The sequence below is a fragment of the Piliocolobus tephrosceles genome, chromosome X (genome assembly GCF_002776525.5).
Source record: "Piliocolobus tephrosceles isolate RC106 chromosome X, ASM277652v3, whole genome shotgun sequence".
NCBI classification, from domain to species: domain Eukaryota; kingdom Metazoa; phylum Chordata; class Mammalia; order Primates; family Cercopithecidae; genus Piliocolobus; species Piliocolobus tephrosceles.
Window position 1 is genome coordinate 82,696,598 of NC_045455.1, and position 25,908 is coordinate 82,722,505.

The window sequence follows — 25,908 nt, forward strand, 5'->3', positions numbered from 1 at the left end:
ATGTATACAGTAAAAAGAAATGATAAATATTTAAGGTGCTGGATATGTTATTATTATCTGATTTGCTCATAACACAATGAACACATATCGACACATCACATATCCCATAAGTATGTACAATTATTATATATCAATAAAAATTTAATAATGATAATAACAATAATTTAGTTTAAAAAAGAACTCAATTTTATTCTAATCTAGTCAGATTTTCAATAGCATACCCAACCTCTTTCACTAACTTTAAGGTATTCTAAAAATTAATTGTGCTTATTATCTCAATCAGTTAATTCTGTATTGCAAAAATTCTGCATTTAATTGCTTTCTAGTGGTGTTTACATATATACCTATATCTTATTTCTTATTTTCAGAATTAAAGAATTCTGAGGATAAAACTTGTTTGATTTTGAGCTAATTAACACTCCTATCTCTCCATTTCTCATAAATTAATCCATTGGCTTTTCAGTCTGAGCTTCTGTGTGTCTTATTGAGCATCTTATAGCATACTATTTCTGCTATTACTATCTGGTAAATGTAATAATTAATTTTCAATCATTCTGACAAAATCTAGTGAAAAGTCATATAACATAGGTTTTATACTCTTGCACTGATGCTTCCAGATAAGCGTGACATTTTCCAGAGGAAAGTGTAAGGAAATGGTAAGTTGGGGTTAATGAGAGTCAGAGTACAACTCAAGTCTAATGTCCAAGTTGCAGCAGGACACTCAGCAAAGGATCCAAAGGCAAGAACACAAAAAGTCTGAGCAAGTAGGAAAAGGGAAGCCCATACGTCAGTTTCATGGTTGGAAAAGGGCTAGCCAGAGGCAAGGAGGGCACCTGGAAGCCTCCATCCCTGTCTAGGTGTTGCAGCAGCATCACGCCCAGCTGACGGCTTGCACACAGGCTCCTGGAAGAACCTGTCTTGGATAGAAGGACTGGTTAGTATTTGCCTAGGGCATATAGTTGTACAAAAGACGGAAGTTTTTAGGTCCTTGTGGTGTCTTGCATTTCCAGAAATCTTACTTTAAATATTTTTCCAGATGCAAAATTCCTTGGATCCTGGTTTTAGAATGAATCTATTAACTTAACTGGATCCAGAAAAATCTGTTAACTAAACTGGATCCAGTTTTGTTATTCAGAAACTTCACATTAAATTTAATGAATTTCTTTCTTTGTTCATGTATTAATGTCTGGGACTTGGCCCAAATCCTATATAAAATATACACAGAAAGAGAGAACAAGTAGCCTCTTTATGTAAACTAATCAAGAAGGAAATGAAGCCACCCCAGTGTGTGCTATGCCATCTGTGATCTATGATAAATAGCAAAACTACAGTTATGTTTTTTCCTTAAATGTTAACTGTAAAACATAAAGTCCTTTTTATTAGCACCAGATGTCAAGAATGCTTATTAAAATGCTATGGTTTATTAAATAACATCATTTTAGACTCACTGAACTAGTAAAGACTCGTGTTTTTGCATTAGATTAAATGTCTACAATTCTGTATTACTCCTTCTATTTCAAATATATGAATGCTAATATACATATCCCAAAATTTATATTTAGAAACAGAAAGATTTATGTATCATAGGCAAAACTGAAATATTTTTCAGTCCACAAAAGTGGATTTTCATTTGACTCTTATGTATAAAGTTTATTGAGATTTTCATGTAGCAATGAAAATAAACATGACATATCTCAGATCTATAGGAAATCAGGGAAGATTAAACAAAAATAAAAAGTATATTTAAAACTATATAATCTATCTTTTTTAGTGATTTTGGCTGTCTTTGTTTTTCTTTTTTGCTTTCATCACATAGCTATATGTGAGGAAATTGCGATCATCCCCGTCTCTTCCTTCCTTCCAGCTAAGAGTTAGTACAGCCTTTTCTCAGCCTGAGTCAGGGAAAGAATAGCTTTGATAATTAGACAGAAATCACTATATAGAATGTTTGCAGAAATAGAAAGTTTTGGGAACGTTCCTGCAAGGCTGTGCTTGGAATATTTTGAATTCAAATTTAAAGGGAATAGTGAGAATTTAGTATGGTAAATAAGGAACATTATATTTTCATTTTACTTCTTCATCAACTGATAGTTTGGTTAACCTCTTCTTTAAGCCTGTCTTGTCAAAATGACTCTGGAATTACAGATTATGATACTTTGAAATATTTTATTTTCTTTTTTTAAACCCTATACTTTTTATGCATAATTTGCACATGATCCATTGGGTAGCTAACATGAGGAGTGCTATAGTTCGGATGTTTGATCCCTCAAAACTCATGTTGAAATTTAATTTCAATGTTGGAGGTGGGTGTCTAATGGGAGGTGTCTGGGTCGCGGAGACCGATCCCTCATGAATAGATTAAAGCCTTCACTGGGGTAGGGGGATGAGTCAGTTCTCACTTTATTAGTTCTTGTGAAAGCTGGTGGTTAAAAAGAGCCTGGCACCTGGCCCCTCTTCTGCTTCCTCTCTCTCCCTATGATCTGTCTATATACAAACTCCCCTTCACCTTCAGCCAGGAGTGGAAACAGCCTGAGGCCCTTGCCCAGTTTTGAACTTTTCGAGATACCAGAATTGTGAGCCAAATAAACATATATGTAGCCTCAGGTATTTCTTTCTAGCAATACACAAACAAACTAAGACAAGGGTGATTTAGGAAAAGGTTATTTGAGATATAATTCACCTATAACAAAGTCAGCCATAAATTATTCGGGCCAAACTCGGTATATGATATATCCCATACACTTGTCCAAGAAAACTAACTTTCTAGTGGTAATCTAGTGATTAACCTTTTCTACTCATTGTTACTTAGACATTATCCAGAATATTCAAATCAAGGTTACTACTGAACATAATCTATTGAGTTTGAAACCAGCAGGTGGGTTCTGAATAAAGTAAAGGGCAGATAATAAAATAGCTTCCATGTTTACATGAGAATTTATTTACTCTGGGATTTTTATCTACTGCTCTTGGTTTTAAAGGTTAACATGAGGACATTAGGAACAAATGGGCCCTTTGTTTTTCAGGAACGGCAGGTGTTGAAACTGCTCTCTAGTTTGACTAGTACAATAGTAGTTAATGTATTCATTGACTTGATTGATCATTACAAGCCCTAAGGGACATAGCCTCCCCCTCCAAAAAATTATCTGGATGTTTTTATGGTTACCTAGTGCAGTTCTGTATTTTAATCTGTCATATTTGGCTATGTGGACAAAGGATACATTACTGGGTACATTTGTTTCAAAAAGCGATTGCATTTGATATCCAGCCTTATCGTAAAATAAATACCTCAGATGTTTTTAGACTGCCTGTATGAACATGGATTTATAATTACTATGGCTTTGGAGGTATTACAAAATTAACACTTTCTGGGGGATCTCAGCAAATGAGGCAAATGACTTTTTCAAAGTTTTACTGTTATATTATTATTATTTTTAGGGACAGGATCTCACTCTGCCATGCAGGCTGGAGTGCAGTGGTGCGAACACTGGCTCACTGCAGCCTCAACTTCCTGGGTTCAAGCGATCCTCCTGCCCAGTCTCTCTAGTGGCTGGGATTACAGATGTAAGCCATCACACTGGCTAATTTTTTCTTTCTTTTTCTTTTTCTTTTTTTTGGTAGAGACAGGATCTCCTCATGTTTCCCAGGCTGATCTCAAACTCCCTGCCTCAACTAATCCTCCCACCTTGGCCTCCCAAAGTACTGGGATTACAGGTGTGAGCCACTGCACCTGGCCTGCAAATTACCCTTAAATGTACCTCAAAGGAATTTACAGCTAGTTGAGAAGGAAATGAAGCCACCCAAACGTGGTTTATGCTATCTGTGGTCTGTGATAAATGGCAAGACTACAGTCATGTTTTTTCCATGAGAATTATCCATGAGATAATTCTAATAGTTATCCATGAGTTATCCATGAGATAATTCTTAACAGTTCTAGAGTTCCTGAATCTCCAATATAGACCACTTACCTGCTCCAAGCCGCCTATACAACAGAAAGGGTCAAGCACCTACCATAGTGCTAGAAATGTGTTTATCTATATACTGACTAAGCACTCGGGAAATGTTTAGTGAATAAAATACCCAGAGAAAACCCACTGGTGGTCGAGAGACACGTAATCTAACTATACTGACATCAGTGAATAAGTGACATCATTTCACATCTGCTCCAAATGTACCCTTCCTTCATGTTTATAGAGCTAGCTATAATCTCAGGATTATTAGGTTAGTATGAATAACTTTCCCCCCAATAGTAGCAGTTTTCTAAAATTGTCTATCCATAAGTCGCATTTTGGATCTTAGAGAGACCCTCTTTTTTTTTTTTTTTGAGACAGAGTCTCGCTCTGTCGCCCGGGCTGGAGTGCAGTGGCCGGATCTCAGCTCACTGCAAGCTCCACCTCCCGAGTTTACACCATTCTCCTGCCTCAGCCTCCCGAGTAGCTGGGACTACAGGCGCCCGCCACCTTGCCCGGCTAGTTTTTTGTATTTTTTAGTAGAGATGGGGTTTCACCGTGTTAGCCAGGATGGTCTCGATCTCCTGACCTCGTGATCCGCCCGTCTCGGCCTCCCAAAGTGCTGGGATTACAGGCTTGAGCCACTGCGCCAGGCCTTTTTTTTTTTTTTTTTTTGTTTGATGGGGACGGGCTCTGTTTCCTCCCCCAGGCTGGAGTGCATTGGCACAATCTCAGCTCGACTCGCTGCAGCCTCCACCTCCTTGGTTCAAACGATTTTCCTGCCTCAGCCTCCCAAGTATCTGGGATTACAGGCACACGTCACATGCCCAGCTAGTTTTTGTATTTTCAGTAGAAACGGGGTTTCATCATGTTGGCCAGGCTGGTCTTGAACTCCTGACCTAGTGATCCACCCGCCTTGGCTTCAGAAAGTGCTGGGATTACATGCGTGATCCACCGCGCACAGCTGAGATATCCTCTTAATGTGTTATATTGCTAAGTTCTAAAGAGTTTCTATTTGGATTTCCAAACAGAGGGCTTTGAAGTAGAAAGCAGCAGGAGGTTCAACATACTGGGTTGCAGTAGAGTGTGTGCTTCTAGTGTATTTTTTTTTGGGGGGGGGGAACCTTTTTATTAATTGTTTTGAAATTCACGTAACATAAAATTTATCATCCTAACCATTTTTAAGTGTACAGTTCAGTGGTATTAAGAACATTCAGATTGCTATGCCACCATCACCACTGTCCATCTCTAGAACTCTTCATCTTGTAAAACTGAACCCTGTACCAATTAATCAATAACTCCCTATTCCTTCTTCCCCTGTGATTTTAAATGAAAAGTATTATGTTAAAATATTGCCATATAATCCAGAAAGAAGAATATGTTCACCATGACATTTATGAATGTTTTACAATTAACGTGTTACAGAAAATGGGTGTTATGTATTTATTTTTTGCCTCATCAATTTTCCTGGGAAAGGAGGGCTCTATGTCTCTGCTTCTGATGTTTTATGTACTACTAAAATGGTAGGTACATGTGGGGCTCATTTTTAAATATCTCTAACATCTTTGAACTTCAGTACTATTTTTCAAGTATTTTTCATTTTTCAAAACATAACTTCTGTTGCTTTAATTTCAGATCATTGGTTTCTCCTTTTTGCTCATCATGATACCTCACCCTTGAAATGTTCCTATTCTGTACACGTTTACATGTTTATCAAATTTACACTCTGTGTACCTTTTAAATAGTCTACATTTAGGACAACATAATGCTTGGCCATACTTTTGTCAAATATTCTCTCTGGAATTCCTATTTCAGTTGGGTTGCATTGATTTATTTTGGAATCAAGTAATCTGACTTTCAGTTCTTGTGCCAAGGATTATTTATTATTATTATTATTAATGTATGAGTAGCTCTGTTAGCACTCCATCTCAAGATGTGGTTGAGAAAGCATACTTCTGTGTTTTGTTTCCTTTTCAAGCCCTGAGGCTTAAATTTTTCGGCAGCAATTGCTCTTAGCTCATAAGTGAGAATTTTTAAACAGCTGAACTGGAAGAATTCTACTGGGTTATTTCTAATTTATATGATTGTCAGAACATTATTGTATTTAGAAAATAATGCTTAATATTTTATTATGTTCAAGTAATATAACTTACTCTACTTTCTGAGTTTATTTCTCATTCCAGGTCAAATAGTCATTAAATATATTTGCTTCCAGACCAAGTCAGAACCACTGATATTAGTTTAAAAATATGGAGGGATCTTTTCCCCTCTGTGTGTCACAAATGTCTGAAGTTGCACCATTACAGGTTCATTTATTGGTGTTTATTGTCAAATGATGTCCCTTTAATATGTGAATATCCTTGGGAAAAGGGGATCTTATTGTCACTCATCAACTCTTTTGTGGATTTGCTTTTTCCCGGGGCAAGTATAAGCACAGGCATAGAATATAGGGAGAGACACAAACAATGGGATGGGAAGGAACTGTGGTATCAAGGACAAAGCTTTAACTGCGTCATCATTTTGCCTCTTTCCTGACTGACTCTTGTAGAGTACTGTTTATCTGATACTTTGAAAAAATTAATAAACATAAGCATCTGTTTTTCAGAATTTCCTTCATAATAATCAACCAATATGTATTGTATACCTTTTCTCTGCTACACGTGGGGCTCAGGACATCCCCTGAATTTTTGTACTTACTCCTCAAAGCAACCCCATTTTACTGATGAGGAAATGAGGCTTAGAGAAATGTGATCACTTTTTTAAGGTCTACAGCTAGCAACTGTCTTTCTGATTGCTAAACATATGATCTTAACCATACAACTGTATTTATTCTTAGAGTAATGGTGAATCATTGAAGGATTTTAAGAAGATGGAAGTGATCACTTTGTTTTTGAAGCAATCACACTGGCTGAGAATAGATTGGAGAGAAATAAGACTAGAATTGGACTAAGAAGTCAGGAAACTATTGCAGTTTTCTAGGTATTACCTGAATGTTGCCCAGGAGGTGGCAGCAGGGATGAAAAGAAGCAGATGGATTCAAGCAACCTTTGGAAGTAGGCTTCAGCAGGATTTAGTGAGGACAGGAAGGAGTCAAGGGTGATCTTTGAGTTTCTGATTTGAACAAACAGGTAGATGGAAACACTATTCACCAAGATAGAGGGAACACAGAAAGGGGATCTGTATGTGTGTGTGGACAAGGAGGTGGAGGAGGAGGTGGGAGGGGAGGAGAGAATGTTGAGTTTCGGACACAGAGTTTGAGGTATCTGATGTGAAATGTCCAAATGCAAACGTGCAATCAACAGTTTGCTCGTGGTCAGTCACTGTGGCTCATGCCTATAATCCCAGCACTTTGAGAAGTCGAGGTGGGCGGATCACTTGAGGTCAAGAGTTCGAGACCGGCCTGGCCCTGGGTGACAGAGTGAGACTCTATCTTAAAAAAAAAAAAAAAAAAAAAAAAAATTGCTCTGCTTTCCTGGAGCTCAAGGAAAGACCCCTAAGTTGGAGATCTAAATCTGAAGGTTATCAGAATATGGATGGAAAGTAGATGAGATCACCCTGGAAGCCGGTACAAAGTGAGAAGAGAAGAAGAGCCAGGACCCATCCCTAACAAAACGAAATAAAACTAAAGTAAATGAAATCAACATATAAGAAGAGCATATGGCAAAAGGAGAGTCTACCATGAAAATGATAAGGAACAAGCAGAGGGGTAGAAAAGATAGCAGGGACAGCATGGGATTCAGAAGGCCGGAGGGATAAAGTTTCAGAAGGGAGGAGTAGTCAGCTGAGTTAGGGCCTGTGATGTCACTGAGAGACACAGTGAGGCAGGGCCTGGGTTTAGCACTAAGGAGACTGTTGGTGGCACCAGGGCCCTGGAGCAGTGGATAAAAACTAGACTTAGTCTTCTTCTCAGTTACTAAATAGACACATGGTATCATGTAAATCTTTTTTTTTTCCCCTCGTTCTGTCGCCCAGGCTGGAGTGCAGTGACACAATCACGGTTCACTGCAACCTCTGCCTCCCAGGCTCAAGAGATCCTCCCACCTCTTTCAAGTAGCTGCGATTGCAGGCACATGCCACCATGCTCGGCTAATTTTAAAAATTTTTTGTAGAGCAGGGTGTCTCGCTATGTTGCCCAGTCTGGTCTCGAACTCAGCTTAAGCCTGGAACTTCCACCTAGGCCTGCCGAATTGCTGGGATTACAGACATGAGCCACTGCACAAGGCCTGTGTTGTATAAATCTTTACTTAAGTCAGAGAAAAATAAATGTAATGCATCTTCCTCATGAATGACTATTTTGATGACTTATATGATTCCCGATGATTTGTGTGGTTCCTAAAATCATTCAATCTTCAGGCCTCAGTTGGCATTTTATTTTCATTACTGCAGGTCATTTGGTTCTAATTTTACAGTCTTATTTTTTGTCTCAAACGCAATATTCTTGACAAAAGTGGTATAATTTTGAGATATTAAGAGTGATACTGTTTTTTTTTTTTTTTTTACAGGTGCACTCTGATAAGAGACCCAAAGAAAGAGCGGGTAAGTCTCCCTGAGAAAATGTTTTCCTGTTTATGTATAAAAGTTGTTTGGAGAGCTTTGCCTCATCCCTATACATTTAAACATGCCGTTAAGTGTCGTTGAATCATGGATGCAAAGCTGATGGATACAGTATGATGTTAAATCAGAATATGACCTGCATTTTGAAAACTGGAAGAGTTCATTGGGTTTTCTCTAGTCCTCATGCAGCCATGCTGCCAAGTTTATCTCCATTTTGTAAGGTTGGTTTTACACAGAAAGAAATTGCTTTGCATAACCAGTCTTTATCTTGAAATGTATCTTATAAGTTAAGCAGGAATTAAATAAAAGATTGCACCTTTACTGACACATCTGCTTAGAAGGTAAGGCCTCTCGAAAATAAGGCATATATGAGGGTAGTGATTTATTTGTATAGCTTTTGTATTTGGAAATGTTCTGTATAAATCTGAATGCTTGACAGCTTTATTTGTGGAATTTCTTATTTTAATGACTATGTAAACTAACAGCTAACCACTCTTGAATCACTACATCTTACCAACTCTTTAGCAGCTGTTGTTGTACTTTTCATTTGAACAGTCATTATGGATACGACATTCCGAAATCTCCATATCAGTCCTCACTTCATACGGTCATTTACATACTTATACATAGAAAGGAACCCCTTCAAAGCCCTTTGTGTGATTCCACTGTGTGTATTCTTCATATCCTGTAGATAGTGTATTGCTGGACTTGAAAGCTAACACTTTTCTCTGAGTTTACATCTTTAAAGCCCGATTTTGAAGTCTCTTGTCAAATAATGCCTCTAAAAGCAACAGTGTCATGCTACCCTTATCTGCATTGTTGCCAGCATTATTTCCATTTTTATATACTCACTTTTCTATAATCTGTTGAGAACCAGTTTCAGTTCATTATTCAGATACCCAAGATCTCAGCTTCATGAGCATTGGATCTCTGGGATATAGTTGTCTTGTTTTTCTAAGACCACCAGAGCGAGCAAAAGAACCAGCAAGTAGGCAAAGGTCAGGCGCAAAACTGCAAGTTTATTTTAGTAACCCAAGGTGTGGAGAAGAAGTCTGTCGGCCTCCGGCAAAGAAGGCCGGCAGAGTTCCCCTCCCCCAAGCTCTCGGACGGAGTTCCGACAGTTCCGACAGCAATGAGAAACTGGGAAGTCCGCCTGGCTTAATGGAGGAGAGCGGCTTTTCTAGGAGTGGGAGGGCAATAGGTGGGGCATGGGCGTGTCAGGGGCGTTCCACAGGTGCGACCAGGTAAATCTTGGTCTCTTCAGATTGACGTCACCTGGCGCATGCCCAGTTGGTCTGCACCCTCCCTGGGCGCCGGCTGCATTTTCCCGCGGGCCGGAAAAGTTGGGAGGGGAGGGATGAAGAACCCGGATGTGCACCATCTTGCCTCCCCACGGGAAAAGTTGGGAGGGGGGATGAAGAACCCGGATGTGCACCATCTTGCCTCCGTTCGTCCAAACAATAGTCATCTGCTGTTCTTCCAACTCTTAGGGAGATTTGCAAGGAGGCCTTTACACTGGGCCTTCTGGCAAGAATGACTGGCTAGAATGTTGTCAGGAAAATGTCTTTAGTGAAGTGTGCCGGGCCTATCAGCTGTCCAACCAAACAACGAAGCAGAATTTGTTCTAACCATTCTGAGAAATGCCTGTAGCATCAAATGTGTATAATTTTTGTCCATTACCACTTTTATATTTGGGACTTCACTATATATAACCCTGAACCACCTGGCAGCTAAGTGGGAAATAAGCACAGACCTCTTTTAAAATCATATGAATGTGTCCAAATAGTAAATTATGACATAAGTAGAATCTCTGTGCTTCGTCTCTCTTGTTGAAATTCCAACTTGAATTCAAGGAGTTGATATTGCATTTACATCAGCAAAGAATGTGCTTCACTCCAGAAATGACCAAAAAAAGGGATTTACACTAATGAGCAGCTTTTAGACAAAGTATTTTCCCTGGAGATTTGATAACTAGAATGATAGGTCTATTTTCTTCATTTCATAAGCACATTCAACTTATAGCAAAGGAATATTTTTTCACCATGTAAAAGCTTCAGTCAAGAAAGTAAGAAACAACCGTAATTAACTTCTGGGTGGAAATGACAAGCACATTTCTAACAAGTTAAATCTTTGTAAGGAAGTTCAGCCATGGAGGCTCTGAAGTGGTATAATAGTCCTAGATTGGACGTGGAGCTTACCTGTGGGTCTTCAGGTATCGTGCGTGAGAGTTCAGTCTACTACAACCTCAATATGTAGCTGTTTAACCACTCTGTCGTTCAGTGTTTCATTTTGGCAGGGGAAAAAATCGAACAGGCAAGCAAGGCCAGAAAATCTAGAAGACAGTCAAATCAATTTTCACATAAATATTTATGGAAAGCACTCTGGGAGAAGGAAATATTGGTGAAGGATATCTGAGAACAATTTTCTGAACACGTAAATGAAAGGAGAATTATAGAAGCCTAATTCCAATTTCCCTGCAGATACAAAACAGTCCATAAGTCTGCGTTTTTTCATTACAGTCCCGCCTTTCTTAACTTCATCTTTCAAATTAAATTATTAATAATTTAAACTTTTGATGCTCATTCCTTCCTGCTGTTTGTAAATCATAAAGTCAGCTGCCCTCGTTCCTAATTTGACTTTCCATCATTGCTTCTTAATTGGAGTGTCCAAGAGCTTTGCTCCATTTTAGCAGAAATAGAATATGGTAGTCAGACTGAAGCGGCCCCTCTATATATAAAGATGGAAGGTAGAACGTTACGTAGCAGGAGGATGTCACCCTGACCCACTATTAACCCTTGCGAGGTGATTCCTGGTGATTCTTTCTTGTGTTTTAAAACTGCCTGATTCACATTTTCCTCTGGTCTCAGTCACTGATCGGGGTAAATGTGAAACCCAAAGTAAAAGAGATTCCAGCAGAAAAGCACAGGCACAATAAGGTGGTTTGAAGGCCCGTCGTTATTGCTTTCACCACAGATCAAGAGAGCATGCCACTCTTTTCTAAGCAGTTTAACCTGTTCACTGGGACCAAAAGATCTCAGCCTAGTGATGAGAGAAACATCTACTACAGCAACAGTGGAATATTTCCTTCCAGTTTATGCCTAGTATGCTGTGGCCTTTATTAGATAAAAATTCACAATGGAAATGAATGTTATATATTATAATATAGTTTGCTTAACGGAATGAAAAGTTAATTTATTTTTGAAGAGTAAATATATACATAAATATACACATACTATAAAATTAACCCAAGTAGTGCTGATTGACTTAATTTGTTTTTTAATTCCTCTTCTCATTGTATGTGTTATCATTTCTTTAAATGTGTAAATAGGAGACTAAAGCCAAATTACAGTGTTGTTCACTGTCAAGAATATTTGAATCTCACACTGATGTACCATTCTTAGTGTGCAACATACTGTTCATTTAAAGATTGTAAAAAAATTTCTTTGGTTTAGAAAACAATTTTAAAACCTAAGGAAAATAAAATCACATCTGAAGAAATCACATTTTTTTTTTTCTCTGAGTAATTTCACTAGGGCAATAGGGACAATTCTTCTTAGAACAGTTTCAAAAGAGGCTTCATGGACATAGCTATTTATCCTTCCTCCAAGAGCTATAATTACTTCCCGCCTTCTCAGCTTCATCGTGTTATGGCGTTTTGTTAGGCACATTATCAAGAATATGAAGGATCTGTCAGGAACAGAATTTCGCAAGGGTTAGAAGTATAGAGTATGTAGGAAATCAAAAGTACTAGCCAAATCCAATTATTATGAAGAAAATCACGTAATATATGGAGTGTACCTATTCTTCTGTTTCACTAGAATTTAATTGTAGTGACAAATATCTGAGCCCAACAGATTTTTGGTACCCTTTATCAATTCCAGTATGAAATTATAACTTCAATTTAGTTAATTAAGTATCTGTTGAACATTACTATGTTACTTGCACTGTGCAAGGCATTAGCAATACAAAGATAAAGTGAGATAAAATTATCCCTCCTTCAAGAAGCTTGACTAAATTAAATTCTCTCTCTAGATTTTTCCGGTGAACCAGAGCCTTTCAAAAAGTAAATTTATAACTATTTCGTGAAATTTACAGTAATTTAGTAAGATTTTAAAATTATGATTTCCTATGGCTATACATACAGACAATTACCATTCTATAGTAATACAGCCACATGAGGCAAAAAGAAAGCATCAAAGTGTGCCAAGAAGAACCTTAGTTTTATTTGATTTTAATTGGTGGGAATCTCTGTCTTGATGCAGGTACCACAGAAAGCTTAAGAGCTTTATAAATCTAGTTAAAATACAATCTTTCCCTCCATATTTGAGATGTATCAGCTTATTCCCTTGAAAGTTATTCTGAGTACTTAGTTTTAGCCCTTGCAAGCTGCCAACTTAAATACAGATAGGGAAAAGGAGAGTGTTTTCTATCCACCATTCCTACTTCTCACAGTGGAATCCATGGACTTCTCCTGGGCAAAATGCCCCAAACATCTGCTGAAGAGCCTTGAGTAGCAGGGAAGTCAAGGAAGCTGCCCAACTAACAGATATGAAATTTATGTTTGGCCTTAGGATTTCAGGTGACTTTTGCATTGATGTCCCCTAACTCAGCTTGGCTGTCTCCTTCTCTTAAAGCCTAAATGCCACTTGTTTTAAAAATCCTTCTGTGCTCACTCTAGCTAAAGAGGTTAACTCTTTCCCCAACTAGTTTCTGTTGCTGCAGTCTCCGTTTCTTCAGAGCACTTGTCAGAACTTAGAGTTTCCTTCCTTCCTTCCCTCCGTTCCTTCCTTCCTTCCTTCCTTCCTTCCTTCCTTCCTTCCTTCCTTCCCTCTCTCCCTCCCTCGCTCCTTCCTTCCTTGCTTTCTTCCCTCCCTTCCTTTCTTCCTTTCCAATAGGCTAGAAGGTCCCTGTCTTGTTCACTATTTTATCCCTTGCTTCCAATAGTCTGCTGCCATACAACAGGTGCTCAAAAACATTTGCTGACTAAATGAACCCCTAAACAATAGATTTTATATAATAAAGTTAAGTGCCACCAAGAAAAGTATATGCAACAGGAAGATCTCATGTTTATCTGGTGGCTTTGCGGCCCTCTTTGCACATTGCCGAATGCACATTGCACAGTTTGAAGAGAATAAGTCCAAGATATTAGAGGAATACAGATCCATATTGACTGAGAGCTTTCATGAACCAAGAAAGCATTATGAGACATTGACATTCTTTATGTATATTCATTAAATCAGTCCTCAAAACAACCCTATATCATTGGAAGTATTGTTCTCACTTTATGTGTATAAAACAGTAAGGGTCAAAATTAAATTGCTCAATGATTGTCTTAAGTTGGAACTTAAATCTGGTTCCGTTTGATTTCTTTTTCTTTTTCTTTTTTTTTCTTTTTTTTTTTTTTTTTTTGAGACGGAGTCTTGCTGTATCATCCTGGCTGGAGTGCAGTGCCATTATCTAGGTTCATTTCAACCTCTGCCTCCCGGGTTCAAGCAATTCTCCTGCCTCAGCCTCCCAAGTAGCTGGGATTACAGGTGCACGCCACCATGCCTGGATAATTTTTGAATTTTTAGTAGAGATGGGGTTTTGCCATGTTGGCCAGGCTGGTCTTGAACTCCTGACCTCAAGTGAACTCCTGGCCTCCTAAAGTGTTGGGATTGCAGGCGTGAACCACTGTGCCTGGCCTCTTATTTGATTTCTAAGACTGTGTACCTTTCGCTAAACAAATACTCTCCAAAGAATATCATGGAGGGCTGACTATTGACTAAGTTGCTGCTGCTTGTCCATCCACCAACTTCTACTACTGTGTGTACTGGATTCGTAAACTTATTGAGTCGGCATTCTGATTCATTACAAGGAATACATAGAAGAAAAACAGTGCCTTCTCTGAAGGAACTCATCACAAATGGGAGAAGAGAATAAGGAAATACACAGAGGGGGCAAACACACAGCCATTTTCTATGATATTTCTCCTGATACTCAGAGGGTCAGCATGACAGGGACACAGGCCATGTTTTTAAAATCAAGGAAACATTATTTTTATGATTATAGTTAATGAACCCTCCTTTGAATGTTCCTTGTAAATACTCAGTGTTTACAAGAGAATAACCTCTGAAAAACAAAACTAAAGATTGCAAGAGATGTGATCTCTGTTTTAGCAGAGACATAATATGGTAATCATACTGAAGCAGCCCCCCGATATAAGCAGATAGAAAGCGGAACGTGATGTAGCAGGAGGATGTGGCCCTGGCCCACTGTTGACTCTTGCGAGGTGATTTGTGGTGATTCTTGTGTTTTAAAACTGCCTGATTCACATTTTCGTCTGGAACCCTATGTAATGAGATTGTTGCTGCTGTTGCTTCTAGAGAGTGTTTGAAGGAAGCTAGACTTGAACAAATTCTAACTAAAGACAAAGCAGTTCCTGGTTTCTCCCTTTTAAGGTCTTCCGGGGGATAGGAGCAGTTCTTCTAGAGGATGGGAGACCGTGAAAATATGAGATTATGACCAGAAAGCAGAAAAGCAGAGAATAATTACAATACTTAGTAGGAACTTTGTTGGCAACAGAGAAAGAATATTATCTTGTTAAAAGAATCCTTCCTTAGTATCATCAATAATTTCTTCAATCAGAAGCACGAAAGTATCAATTTATTTTGTTGTTCAAAGCCATTTGTTGTAAATACTAGACTTTTGCTGAAAAATATCCTTTTAATCTTCTCATTTGTTCCATGATTTGAAAGGAAAACAATAAAAATTATCTATTCAATAGCATGGTTTTATCTTACTGTTTCAGGTTTAAAAAAATGGGTCTCTCTACTTTTATTTATGGCATATTGCTTTGTTAAGTAATATAAATGTGATGGTGAAAATAAAGCATTATTTCATTTTTTAGATTCTATAGTATGCCCACATCTTCTAAATCGTTTTGAGATTAATGTTTATTTTTATTGTTCTTGAAACAGCAATCTCTGTAAAAAGTGCATTAAAGAAAATACAAACATTAAAAAGCAGCCATAATTTTTGCTTCTGAAAATGCTTTTTATAAGTATGTTATGTGCAAACATATAATCTGGAAAGTACTATTCATACCCCATTATCTTCATTGTGATTTTCATATAAATAAATATAGTACCATAGAAAATTTTAAATCACCTATCATACTGACTGCAGTATTGCTACAGATAACTTTGAAATACATTAATCTCTGGCAACTAATTCAGTCTTTGGAAATATTGGTAGATTTAAATGACTTCTTACAGGCTTAGGTTGTTTTGTGAAGCTGCCCCTTCACCCAGGCAACCGTGCAATTGTCCTGTTGAGAATGTGGACCGTTTTGTGAGGCACTGGTCTAACCTAAAGAGCTGAGCAGATGTTAAAAAAAATCACTCCACATAATTTTTTCTAGAAATTAATTATTGAATACTGTTCTATTAAATCCTATTAATTTGTATTTCTACCTTTTTCTAACATCTTTTCTCTAAGAAGAAAAGAAAGATTCCAAAATTATATTAGAATATAGACACCATCAGCAGAAGCTCGTGAGTGACTGTGGGTCCTCTTTTCTCCTCTCTCTCCCAGCATCAGAACCTTCTAACCAGAGCCATCCATACTGCAAACAAGGCACTACCTCTCCTCCTTTACTTCCCAATACCTTAACCATCCCTATTTTTCCTTGAGCGTATCCTGCTCTTTTATACCTTAGAGACTTGAAGACAAGGTGTTCCTTGACTCCTCTATCTGGTTGACTCTGATTCAGGTTCACGGGGCTGGATCAGACGCCAAGTCCTCTGCTGAACTTTCCCTTGATCCCTAAGCAGAGTGCCAGGCACAGAATACTTTGTAACCGTTCCGTCATTGCCCCTGTAACATTCTGTAATTTCTGTTGTAAGCCCCATGGGGAAGGTACAACAGCTTATGTTCTCAGTATCCCTGGCCCACCACCTGTTAGACCTTTGATATATTTTTTGAACGAATGAAATAATTATTTGTATGTATGACAACCCTGTGAGGTAAGCAATATAACTATTATCTTGATTTTACAGAAACTGAGGTTAATAGATTTTAAATGTTGTGTCAAATTTTGCACAACTCTTAACTGGTAGGCAAAAACTAAGACCAAAACTTTAATAAAATACATTTTCTAGCACTCTAGTATTGGATATTGATATTGATTAAATATTTCCCATGATTTAATTTTAAGCATAGTTATTTTCAAAGACATATATTCCACAACAATGCCATCTAATAGAAATATAATGTGAACTACAAATGTGAGCCAAATATGTAATTTAAAATTATCCATAAGTTTCTTAATAAAGGTGAAAATAATTTTAATAACATTTTATTTAGTCCAGTATCTCTAAAATATCATTTTAACATGTAGTTGAAATAAAAATTATTGAGATTTTGTATTCTTTTTTATAATAATTAATAAAAATCTGGCATGTATTTTACACTTACAGCACATCTTAATTCAGACTAGCCACATTTTTTATTAAACAATGTTTTATCGACGCATGATAGATAATACACAGTTCCATGTTATATACATGTGATAATTTAATGCATTAATATAATTTGTAAAGAACAAATAGAATAATTGGAATATCCATGACCTTAATTATTTGTCTTGTCTCTATGCTAGAAATATCCAAATTATTCTCTTCTAGCTATTTTGAAATATAGAATAGTTTATTGTAAACTATAGCCACCCTACTAATCTAGAATAGTAGGTCTTATTTATTTCTTCTATCTAACTCTGTATTTGTACCCATTAATCAACTTCTTTTCTTTTCTTTTTTTGATGGAGTCTTGCTCTGTCGCCAGGCTGGAGTGCAGTGGCGTGATCTCAGCTCATTGCAACCTCCGCCTCCCGGGTTCAAGCGATTCTCCTGCCTCAGCCTCCCAAGGAGCTGGGACTACAGGCACATGCCACCACGCCTGGCTAATTTTTGTATTTTTAGTAAAGACGGGGTTTCAACATGTTGGCCAGGATGGTCTCAATCTCTTGACCTCGTGATCCGCCCACCTCAGCCTCCCAAAGTACTGGGATTACAGGCGTGAGCCACCATGCCCGGCTAATCAGCTTCTTTTCATCTCTACCTCCCTTCTATCCTTCGTGGCCTCTGATAATCACCAGTCTATTCTCTGTCTTCATGAAATCCACTTTTTTAGCTCCCACATGAATGAGAACATTCAATATTTGTCTTTCTGTGCTTGGCTTATTTCACTTAAACTAATAGTTTCATTAATAAAACTTAATAGTTTAAGTGACCTCCAGTTCCACCTACGTTTCTGCAAATGACAGGATTTTTTTTTATGACTGAATTATATTCCATTGTGTATATATGCCACATTTCTTTATCCATTTATCCATTGAAGGGCAGTTGGCTTGATTCCACATTTTGGCTATGTGAAAAGTGCTGTAATAAACATGGGAGTGCAGATATCTTGTCAACATATTGATTTCCATTCTTTTGGATATATATCCAGTGGTGGAATTGATGGATCATATGGTAGCTCTATTTTTAGGTTTTTCAGGAACCTCCATGCTGTTCCCCATAGTGTACTAACTTACATTTCCAACTTTATACACAAATTCTACTTTCTCCACATCCTTGCCAGCATCTGTTATTGTTGCCTGTCCTTTAAAAACGTATTTTAATTTTTCAGGGTACATAGTATGTGTATATATTTATGAGGTACATGAGATATTTTGATATAGGCATGCAATGTGAAATAAGCACATCATGGAGAATGGGGTGTCCATCCCCTCAAGAATTTATCCTTTGAGTTACAAACAATCAAATTACTTTTCGTTTTAAAATGTACAATTAAGTTATTATTGACTACAAATATACAGTTAAGTTATTACGGCACACCCTGTGGCACTATCAAATAGTAGGGCTCATTCATTCTTTCTATTTTTTTGTATCCATTTATCATCCTCATTTCCTCCCCTGCCAGCACCCCGCTACCCTTGCCAGCCTCTGGTAACCATCCTTCTACTGCCTGTGTCCACGAGTTCAATTGTTTTGAGTTTGAGATCCCACAAATAAGTGAGAACATGGAACGTTTGTCTTTCTATACCTGGCTTATTTTGCTTAACATAATGATCCATGTTCCATCCATGTTCCATCCATGCTGCTGCAAATGGCAGGATCTCATTATTTTTTATGGCTGAATAGTTCTCCATTGTGTGTATGTACCACATTTTCTTTTTTTTTTTTTTCGAGACAGAGTCTTGCTGTGTCACCCAGGCTGGAGTGCAGTGGCACAATCTCGGCTCACTGCCACCATGGCCAGCTAATTTTTTTGTATTTTTAGTAGAGACAGGGTTTCACAGTGTTAGCCAGGATGGTCTTGATCTCCTGACCTCGTGATCCGCCGGCCTCGGCCTCCCAAAGTGCTGGAATTATAGGCATGAGCCACCGCGCCCAGCCCTGTACCACATTTTCTTTATCCATCCATCTGTAGATGGACACTTAGGTTGCTTCCAAAGTTTAGCTATTGTAAACAGTGCTGCGACAAACACAGGACTGTATGTATCTCTTTGATACACTGATTTCCTTTCTTTTGGGTTTATACCCAGCAGTGGGATTGCTGGATCACATGGTAGCTCAATTTTTAGTTTTTTGAGAAACTTCCAAACTGTTTTCCATAGCTGTTGTACTAGTTTACATTCCCATCAACAGTGCATAAGGGTTCTCTTTTCTCCACATTCACGCCAGCATTTGTTATTACCCATCTTTTGGATATAAGCCATTTTAACTCGGGTGAGATGATATCTCTTTGTAGTTTTGATTTGCATTTCTCTGATGAGCAATGAGGTTGAGCACCTTTTCACATGCCTGCTTGCCGTTTGCATGTCTCCTTTTGCGAAATGTCTGTTCAAATCTTTTGCCCATTTTTTGATCAGATTATTCAATTTTTTACTATAGAGTTGTTTGGGCTTCTAATAAGCTTTTCATAATTATCTATTCTGGTTATTAATCCCTTATCAGAGGGATAGTTTGCAAATATTTTCTCCCATTCTGTAGGTTGTCTCTTCACTTTGTTAATTGTATCCTTTGTTGTGCGGAAGCTTTTTAACTGCTGTGTTGCCTTTTTTTTGATAAAAGACATTGTAATTGGGATGAGATGATCTCTTCTTGTGTTTTTTATTTTCACCTCTCTAATGGTTAGCGACGTTAAGCATTTTTTCATACGTCTGTCGGCCATTTGTATGTCTTCTTTTGAGAAATATCTGTTCACGTCTTTTGCCCGTGTTTTAATCGGGGTTTTCATTGTTGTTGAGTTTTTCGAGTTCCTTTTATATTTTTAATATTAACATCTTATCAGATGCATAGTTTGCCAATGTATTCTCTAATTCTGTGTGTTGTCTTTTTGCTCTGCGGTTTCCTTTACCGTGCACAAACTTTTTAGTTTGGTGTAATCTAATTTCTATATTTGTTTTGTTGCCCACACTTTTGAGGTTTTATCAAAAAAATCCTGCGTAGACCAGTGACATGAAGATTTTCCCTATGTTTTCATTTAGCAGTTTTGCTGTTTTGGGGTCTTACATGTAAGTCTGTAATCCATTTTAAGTCATTTTGTGTATATAATCATAGATGACAGTCTAGTTTTATTCTTCTGCATGTGTATATCCAGTTTTCCCAGAACCATTCATTGAAGAGGCTCTCTTTCCCCATTGTATGTTCCTAGTGCCTTTGTCAAAGCAGAGTTGGCTATAAATGTATGGATTTATGTCTGAGTTCTCTATTCTGTTCCATTGGTCTATGTGTCTATTTTTATGTTACAGACTAGCCACATTTCTAATGCTCAATACCTATGTGTAACTACTGGCTACCATTTTGAACAGCACAAGTTGTTGTTTGATTTGACCCTTGTGAAAAACCATGTTGGATGAATTAATTTCAAGTGGAAAACAGGGGAATATCTTTGTGGCATGGCTCATGAAAACTGGCGTGTCACCAGTGTGGGTTATGTTATCTTTCCCTCCTTAAATCCTCTTGACTTAAAATATTTGCAGGGATTATTGGTTTCCTTAATGGATTTATTGAAAGCACTCCTACCGTCCTCTGTAATCCAAAATATTATTTTTATGTTTTTTATTTGTTAGTACAAAACTGATTAACACTCTTTTTGGAGGCAGAAAATATGGGCATGTGGGATAGAGAGGGCTGAGTTGGAGTCTAGGTCCCTGTCACTTAATTAGCCTTGTGATTAAGAGCAAGGCACCTGTCTGTGTAAGTCTCATTTTCCTCATCTATTAATATGGATAACAACATACCGATTGGGCATAATAATTATTAGTGTTAAATGAGATAATAATAAATGGAAACTTTTAATTTTGATGCCTGCACATGATCAATACATAATAGCTATTACTTGCATTGTTATTATTGATAACAATTAGTTCTATACAGATCTCTCATAACCACCTCTACCTAAAAGTTATATTTACTGAGTACCCAAATCATGCATGATAAAGCATTTTAATGGTGAATACAAGTTCATAAACTGAGAGTAGAAGGAGAAACCAAGGTATTCTAACTTTATCTAAAATGTCAAAACTCACTCGTTATATGTAATCTTGAGTAAGACACATTCCATTGTCTCAGAGAGAAAATATGAAGAATGTTTTGTCTTAATAATAGGAGTACTGTGACGCCTTAATACAACACATATTTCATAAAGAGTTTTAAAACAAATAAGTACACTCAATTTAGTCTTCTGAAAGGAAATTGACAGATAGCAAATACAAATATTTTCAAAAACCAATATAATGCCTCAAGTGTAATAAATAAAGGAAAAAAATTTATAATTAAATGATAATGTATTTAGTCTATAATGCTCAGCTTGACCACATTAGAGGATATAATGAAATAACCCAGTGCTTATAATGAATAGTTTTGGATTTTAAAAAAGTAAGAATAGGAGAAGTGATTTGGCAGAAGAGTTGTAGGTAAATGAAAGAGTGGAGATAAGGGTGGAATTAGAATGAAACCAGGGTTGAGATGAGTAATAACAGGAAGACTTGTAAGTGTGTGATAGAAGGCAGAAGAACATAACCTTAATTAAAGTCAAGATTAGATGCTAAGACAAGTTGTCACTGTCAATGTGGAGAAAATGAGAAAGTCTGATATTCTTGCAAATGAGCAGGGCTTTATTTATGTATGATATCAATAATTAATTTCATGTTATAAAATAGGACAGGGTAGAAACAAAGCATCACCAAAAATATATATGCATTCTTGAAATTCCACATGTCAGTGCATACGGTTAGTCTCATATGTAAAGACATTAGAGATCATTTTCTTCCACAGGCCACAGAAAAATAAGGATGGATTAGGAAAAGGAAGCTTTATTACAAGAAGCTGTAGAGAAATTGTACAATTTATGGAAGTAGTACTGAAAAGCCTAGATAACCCAAAAATAAATAAATGGTTTAAACATAGACTATCAGAGTCAACATTCTAAAATAATAGCTAAATAAGAATATATATATATATATTTGGACACAATAAAAACAACAATTACAGTAATTACAAATGCAGGTTACTTCTGATGTCTTAAACTGGTGGTCCCAATACCATGAATGACATCATCCTTGGTGACACGTCCTGTGATGGTGAACAGCTCTTCACAAAGTTATGAGCAAATTTCACAGTTTTTCCACCATTTCCATGGTACTGTCATTGCTGGAAAATTGAGTATGTATTAAAACCATGTAAAAGCTGCTTTCTGTCTGTATGTAAAATAGAATAAGGGTCTAGTCTCAGAGAAGCTCAGATAATAACTAACGTGACAGTACATCTGGCAATCATGTAGAATGCAGGGCAAGTCTTCACTATCCAGTCCTGGTTTTCAGGATTGTCAGAATATGACAACTGGCCACTAAGTTCTAGTGGAAGATCCCAATCATTACAATAAACAAAAATGTACCTCCTCCTTTTTTCCCAAATGCACGCATTCTAGAAGGCATAGCATCTCCCTTGAAAATCACTGGCTTAGAGAGAAAGAGCACCCTGGCCCTTCGGGGCACCAATGTAGCAGCATGACTTAAGATTGCGGTCCCTCCTGGGATGGGGCTGAGCACACATTTGCTACCTGTTCCTTCAACCGTGTGGTGCCTACCTCGGCATGCCAGGTCTGACAGTTCCTAGGCACTTCAAATGCTTGCTGGACACTACGTTTGTTGGTGGCTTTAAAAGAAACTCTTTCCAAATTGGAGGCAGAGGCAAAGCATTCATGATGCCTCAACTTGTGAAAGAAGGCACCATGAAGTAAATGCATGTACACCATTTGAATGGTTTCCCTTTTCACTAAGTTCTTGCGTAGAGTGAGACTACAATTTTTGTTCATCCTCTCAGAGTTTCAATTAGATTTAAAGTCTTCTAGTAGTTATTCTTAGCACCAACATTCACATCAAAATCAGTCCGTCATTCAGTAACAATCAGCAGCTCAAATTAACAAAATTTCAGGCACAGAAAGAGTTTTAATTCACTTTTTAAAGTCGTCTGTTAATTGTGGAAGCAAACCACTTTCTCTGCTGGAAAATTTACCAAAGGCCAGCTTGTCAGACTATGTCTATTTTGAGTAACATCACAAGTTTTCTTAAAGGTGGAGTTGAGCTGCCTAATAAGGTACAAGATGAATTGGACTTCTACATGTAAAAATACATGCCTACCACTACTGCTATGTCCTTTTTTTGATGAGCAATTCCATGGCTCCTCATTACCCACAGGATGAAATCCAGAAAATTTGGCAATTAAAGATTCTAAAAAATCTAATTGCCACTCACAGCCCCCGGATGCTGCCAGAGAAACCTTACCTTGCTTCCTCCACCAGCTGCCTGAGCTTCCCTTCTTACAGGTGTTGCTTAGGCCAGACACAGGAGACCCCAGGCTTGCAATTGAACCCCTACTTGGTCACTTTAAATGATCTAACTTTCAGGATTCGTTTCTTCATAACTACAAAGCAGGGGGCAATAATGTGCGCAGAATGCTTAGCACAGATCCTGGTGCGCAATAGTTGTTTTAAAAGTACTAGTTCGTTTCTCCTGCCTTTTATGGTCTTCATCTCACAATCCTGAAAAGTATTGTCTCTGAGACCAACCCAAATTCCACTTCTGTAAAAATTTCCCTGAAGATTTCAGCTGGAAGCAATCATTCATTTATTAGATGGAGATACGGGTGAGAGAGGTTAAGTAGCTCAGAATTTCATAAGGGGTAATGAAAGAGCACAATTTCAACTTAGGTAGTCTGGCTCTGAGTCTGGGGTTTTTGTTTTTTTGGTATAACAGATTTTTTTTTTTGTTAAAAATTTTTATTTATTTATTTTTATTATTATTATTATACTTTAAGTTCTAGGGTACATGTGCACAACATGCAGGTTTGTTACATAGGTATACATGTGCCATGTTGGTTAGCTATACCCATTAACTCCTCATTTACATTAGGTATTTCTCCTAATGGGTACTCCCTCAGGCCCCCAACCCTCTGACAGGCCCCAGTGCCAGTGTGTGATGTTCCCCACCCTGTGTCCAAGTGTTCTCATTGTTCAGTTCCCACCTATGAGTGAGAACATGCGGTGTTTGATTTTCTGTCCTTCCGATAGTTTGCTGAGAATGATGATCTCCAGCTGCATCCACGTCCCTATAAAGGACATGAACTCATCCTTTTACATGGCTGCGTAGTATTCCATGGTATATATGTGCCACATGTTTCTTAATCCAGTCTATCACTGATGGACATCTGGGTTGGTTCCAAGTCTTTGCTCTTATGAATAGTGCCACAATAAACCTACGTGTGCATGTGTCTTTATAGCAGCATGATTTAGAATCCTTTGGGTATATACCCAGTAATGGGATCACTGAGTCAAATGGTATTTCTAGTTCTAGATCCTTGAGAAATAGCCACACTGTCTTCCACGATGGTGGATAAGCTTTTTGATGTGCTGCTGAATTCGGTTTGCCAGTATTTTACTGAGTATTTTCGCATCAATGCTCATCAGGGATATTGGTCTAAAATCTTTTTTTTGTTGTGTCTCTGCCAGGCTTTGGTATCAGGATGATGCTGGCCTCATAAAGTGAGTTAGGGAGGATTCCCTCTTTTTCTATTGATTGAAATAGTTTCAGAAGGAATGGTACCAGCTCCTCTTTGTACCGTTGGTAGAATTCGGCTGTGAATCCATCTGGTCCTGGACTTTTTTGGCTGGTAAGCTATTAATTTTTGCCTCAATTTCAGAACCTGTTATTGGTGTATTCAGGGATTCAACTTCTTCCTGGTTTAGTCTTGGTAGGGTGTATGTGTCCAGGAACGTATCCATTTCTTCTAGATTTTCTAGTTTATTTGCGTAGAGGTGTTTATAGTATTCTCTGATGGTAGTTTGTATTTCTGTGGGATCAGTGGTGATATCCCCTTTATCATTTTTTATTGCATCTATTTGATTCTTCTCTCTTCTCTTCTTTATTAGTCTAGTTAGCAGTCTATCAATTTTGTTGATCTTTTCAAAAAACCAGCTCCTGGATTCATTGATTTTTTGAAATGTTTTTTGTGTCTCTATTTCCTTCAGTTCTGCTCTGATCTTAGTTATTTCTTGCCGTCTTCTAGCTTCTTACTCTTGCTTCTCTAGTTCTTTTAATTGTGGTGTTAGGGTGTCAATTTTAGATCTTTCCTGCTTTCTCTTGTGGGCATTTAGTGTTATATATTTCCCTCTACACACTGCTTTAAATATGTCCCAGAGATTCTGGTATGTTGTGTCTTTGTTCTCATTGGTCTCAAAGAACATCTTTATTTCTGCCTTCTTTTCGTTATGTAGTCAGTCATTCAGGAGCAGGTTGTTCAGTTTACATGTAGTTGTGTGGTTTTCAGTGAGTTTCTTAATCCTGACTTCTAATTTGATTGCACTGTGGTCTGAGAGACAGTTTGTTGTGATTTCTGTTCTTTTACGTTTGCTGAGGAGGGCTTTACTTCCAATTATATGGTCAATTTTAGAATAAGTGCAATGTGGTGCTGAGAAGAATGTATATTCTGTTGATTTGGGGTGGAGAGTTCTGTCGATGTCTGTTAGGTCCATTTGGTGCAGAGCTGAGTTCAAGTCCTGGATATCTTTGTTAACCTTCTGTCTTGTTGATCTGTCTAATGTTGACAGTGGGGTGTTAAAGTCTCCTGCTGTTATTGTGTGGGAGTCTAAGTCTCTTTGTAGGTCTCTAAGGACTTGCTTTATAAACCTGGGTGCTCCTGTATTGGGTGCATATATATTTAGGATAGTTAGCTCTTCTTGAATTGATCCCTTTACCATTATGTAATGGCCATCTTTGTCTCTTTTGATCTTTGTTGGTTTAAAGTCTGCTTTATCAGAGACTAGGATTGTAACCTCTGCTTTTTTTTTTTTTTTTTTTTTT

General features: G+C 37.6%; 1 protein-coding gene across 1 annotated transcript in view; it reads left to right on the top strand.

The window, feature by feature from the left end:
* Positions 1–25,908, top strand: part of STARD13 (StAR related lipid transfer domain containing 13) — a 551,493-nt gene that overhangs the window by 202,734 nt on the left and 322,851 nt on the right. The window contains exon 5 of the mRNA XM_023208808.3: positions 8,450–8,483. Within this exon, the coding sequence (XP_023064576.2) occupies positions 8,450–8,483 (34 nt within the window). The remainder of the gene's footprint in view (positions 1–8,449; positions 8,484–25,908) is intronic.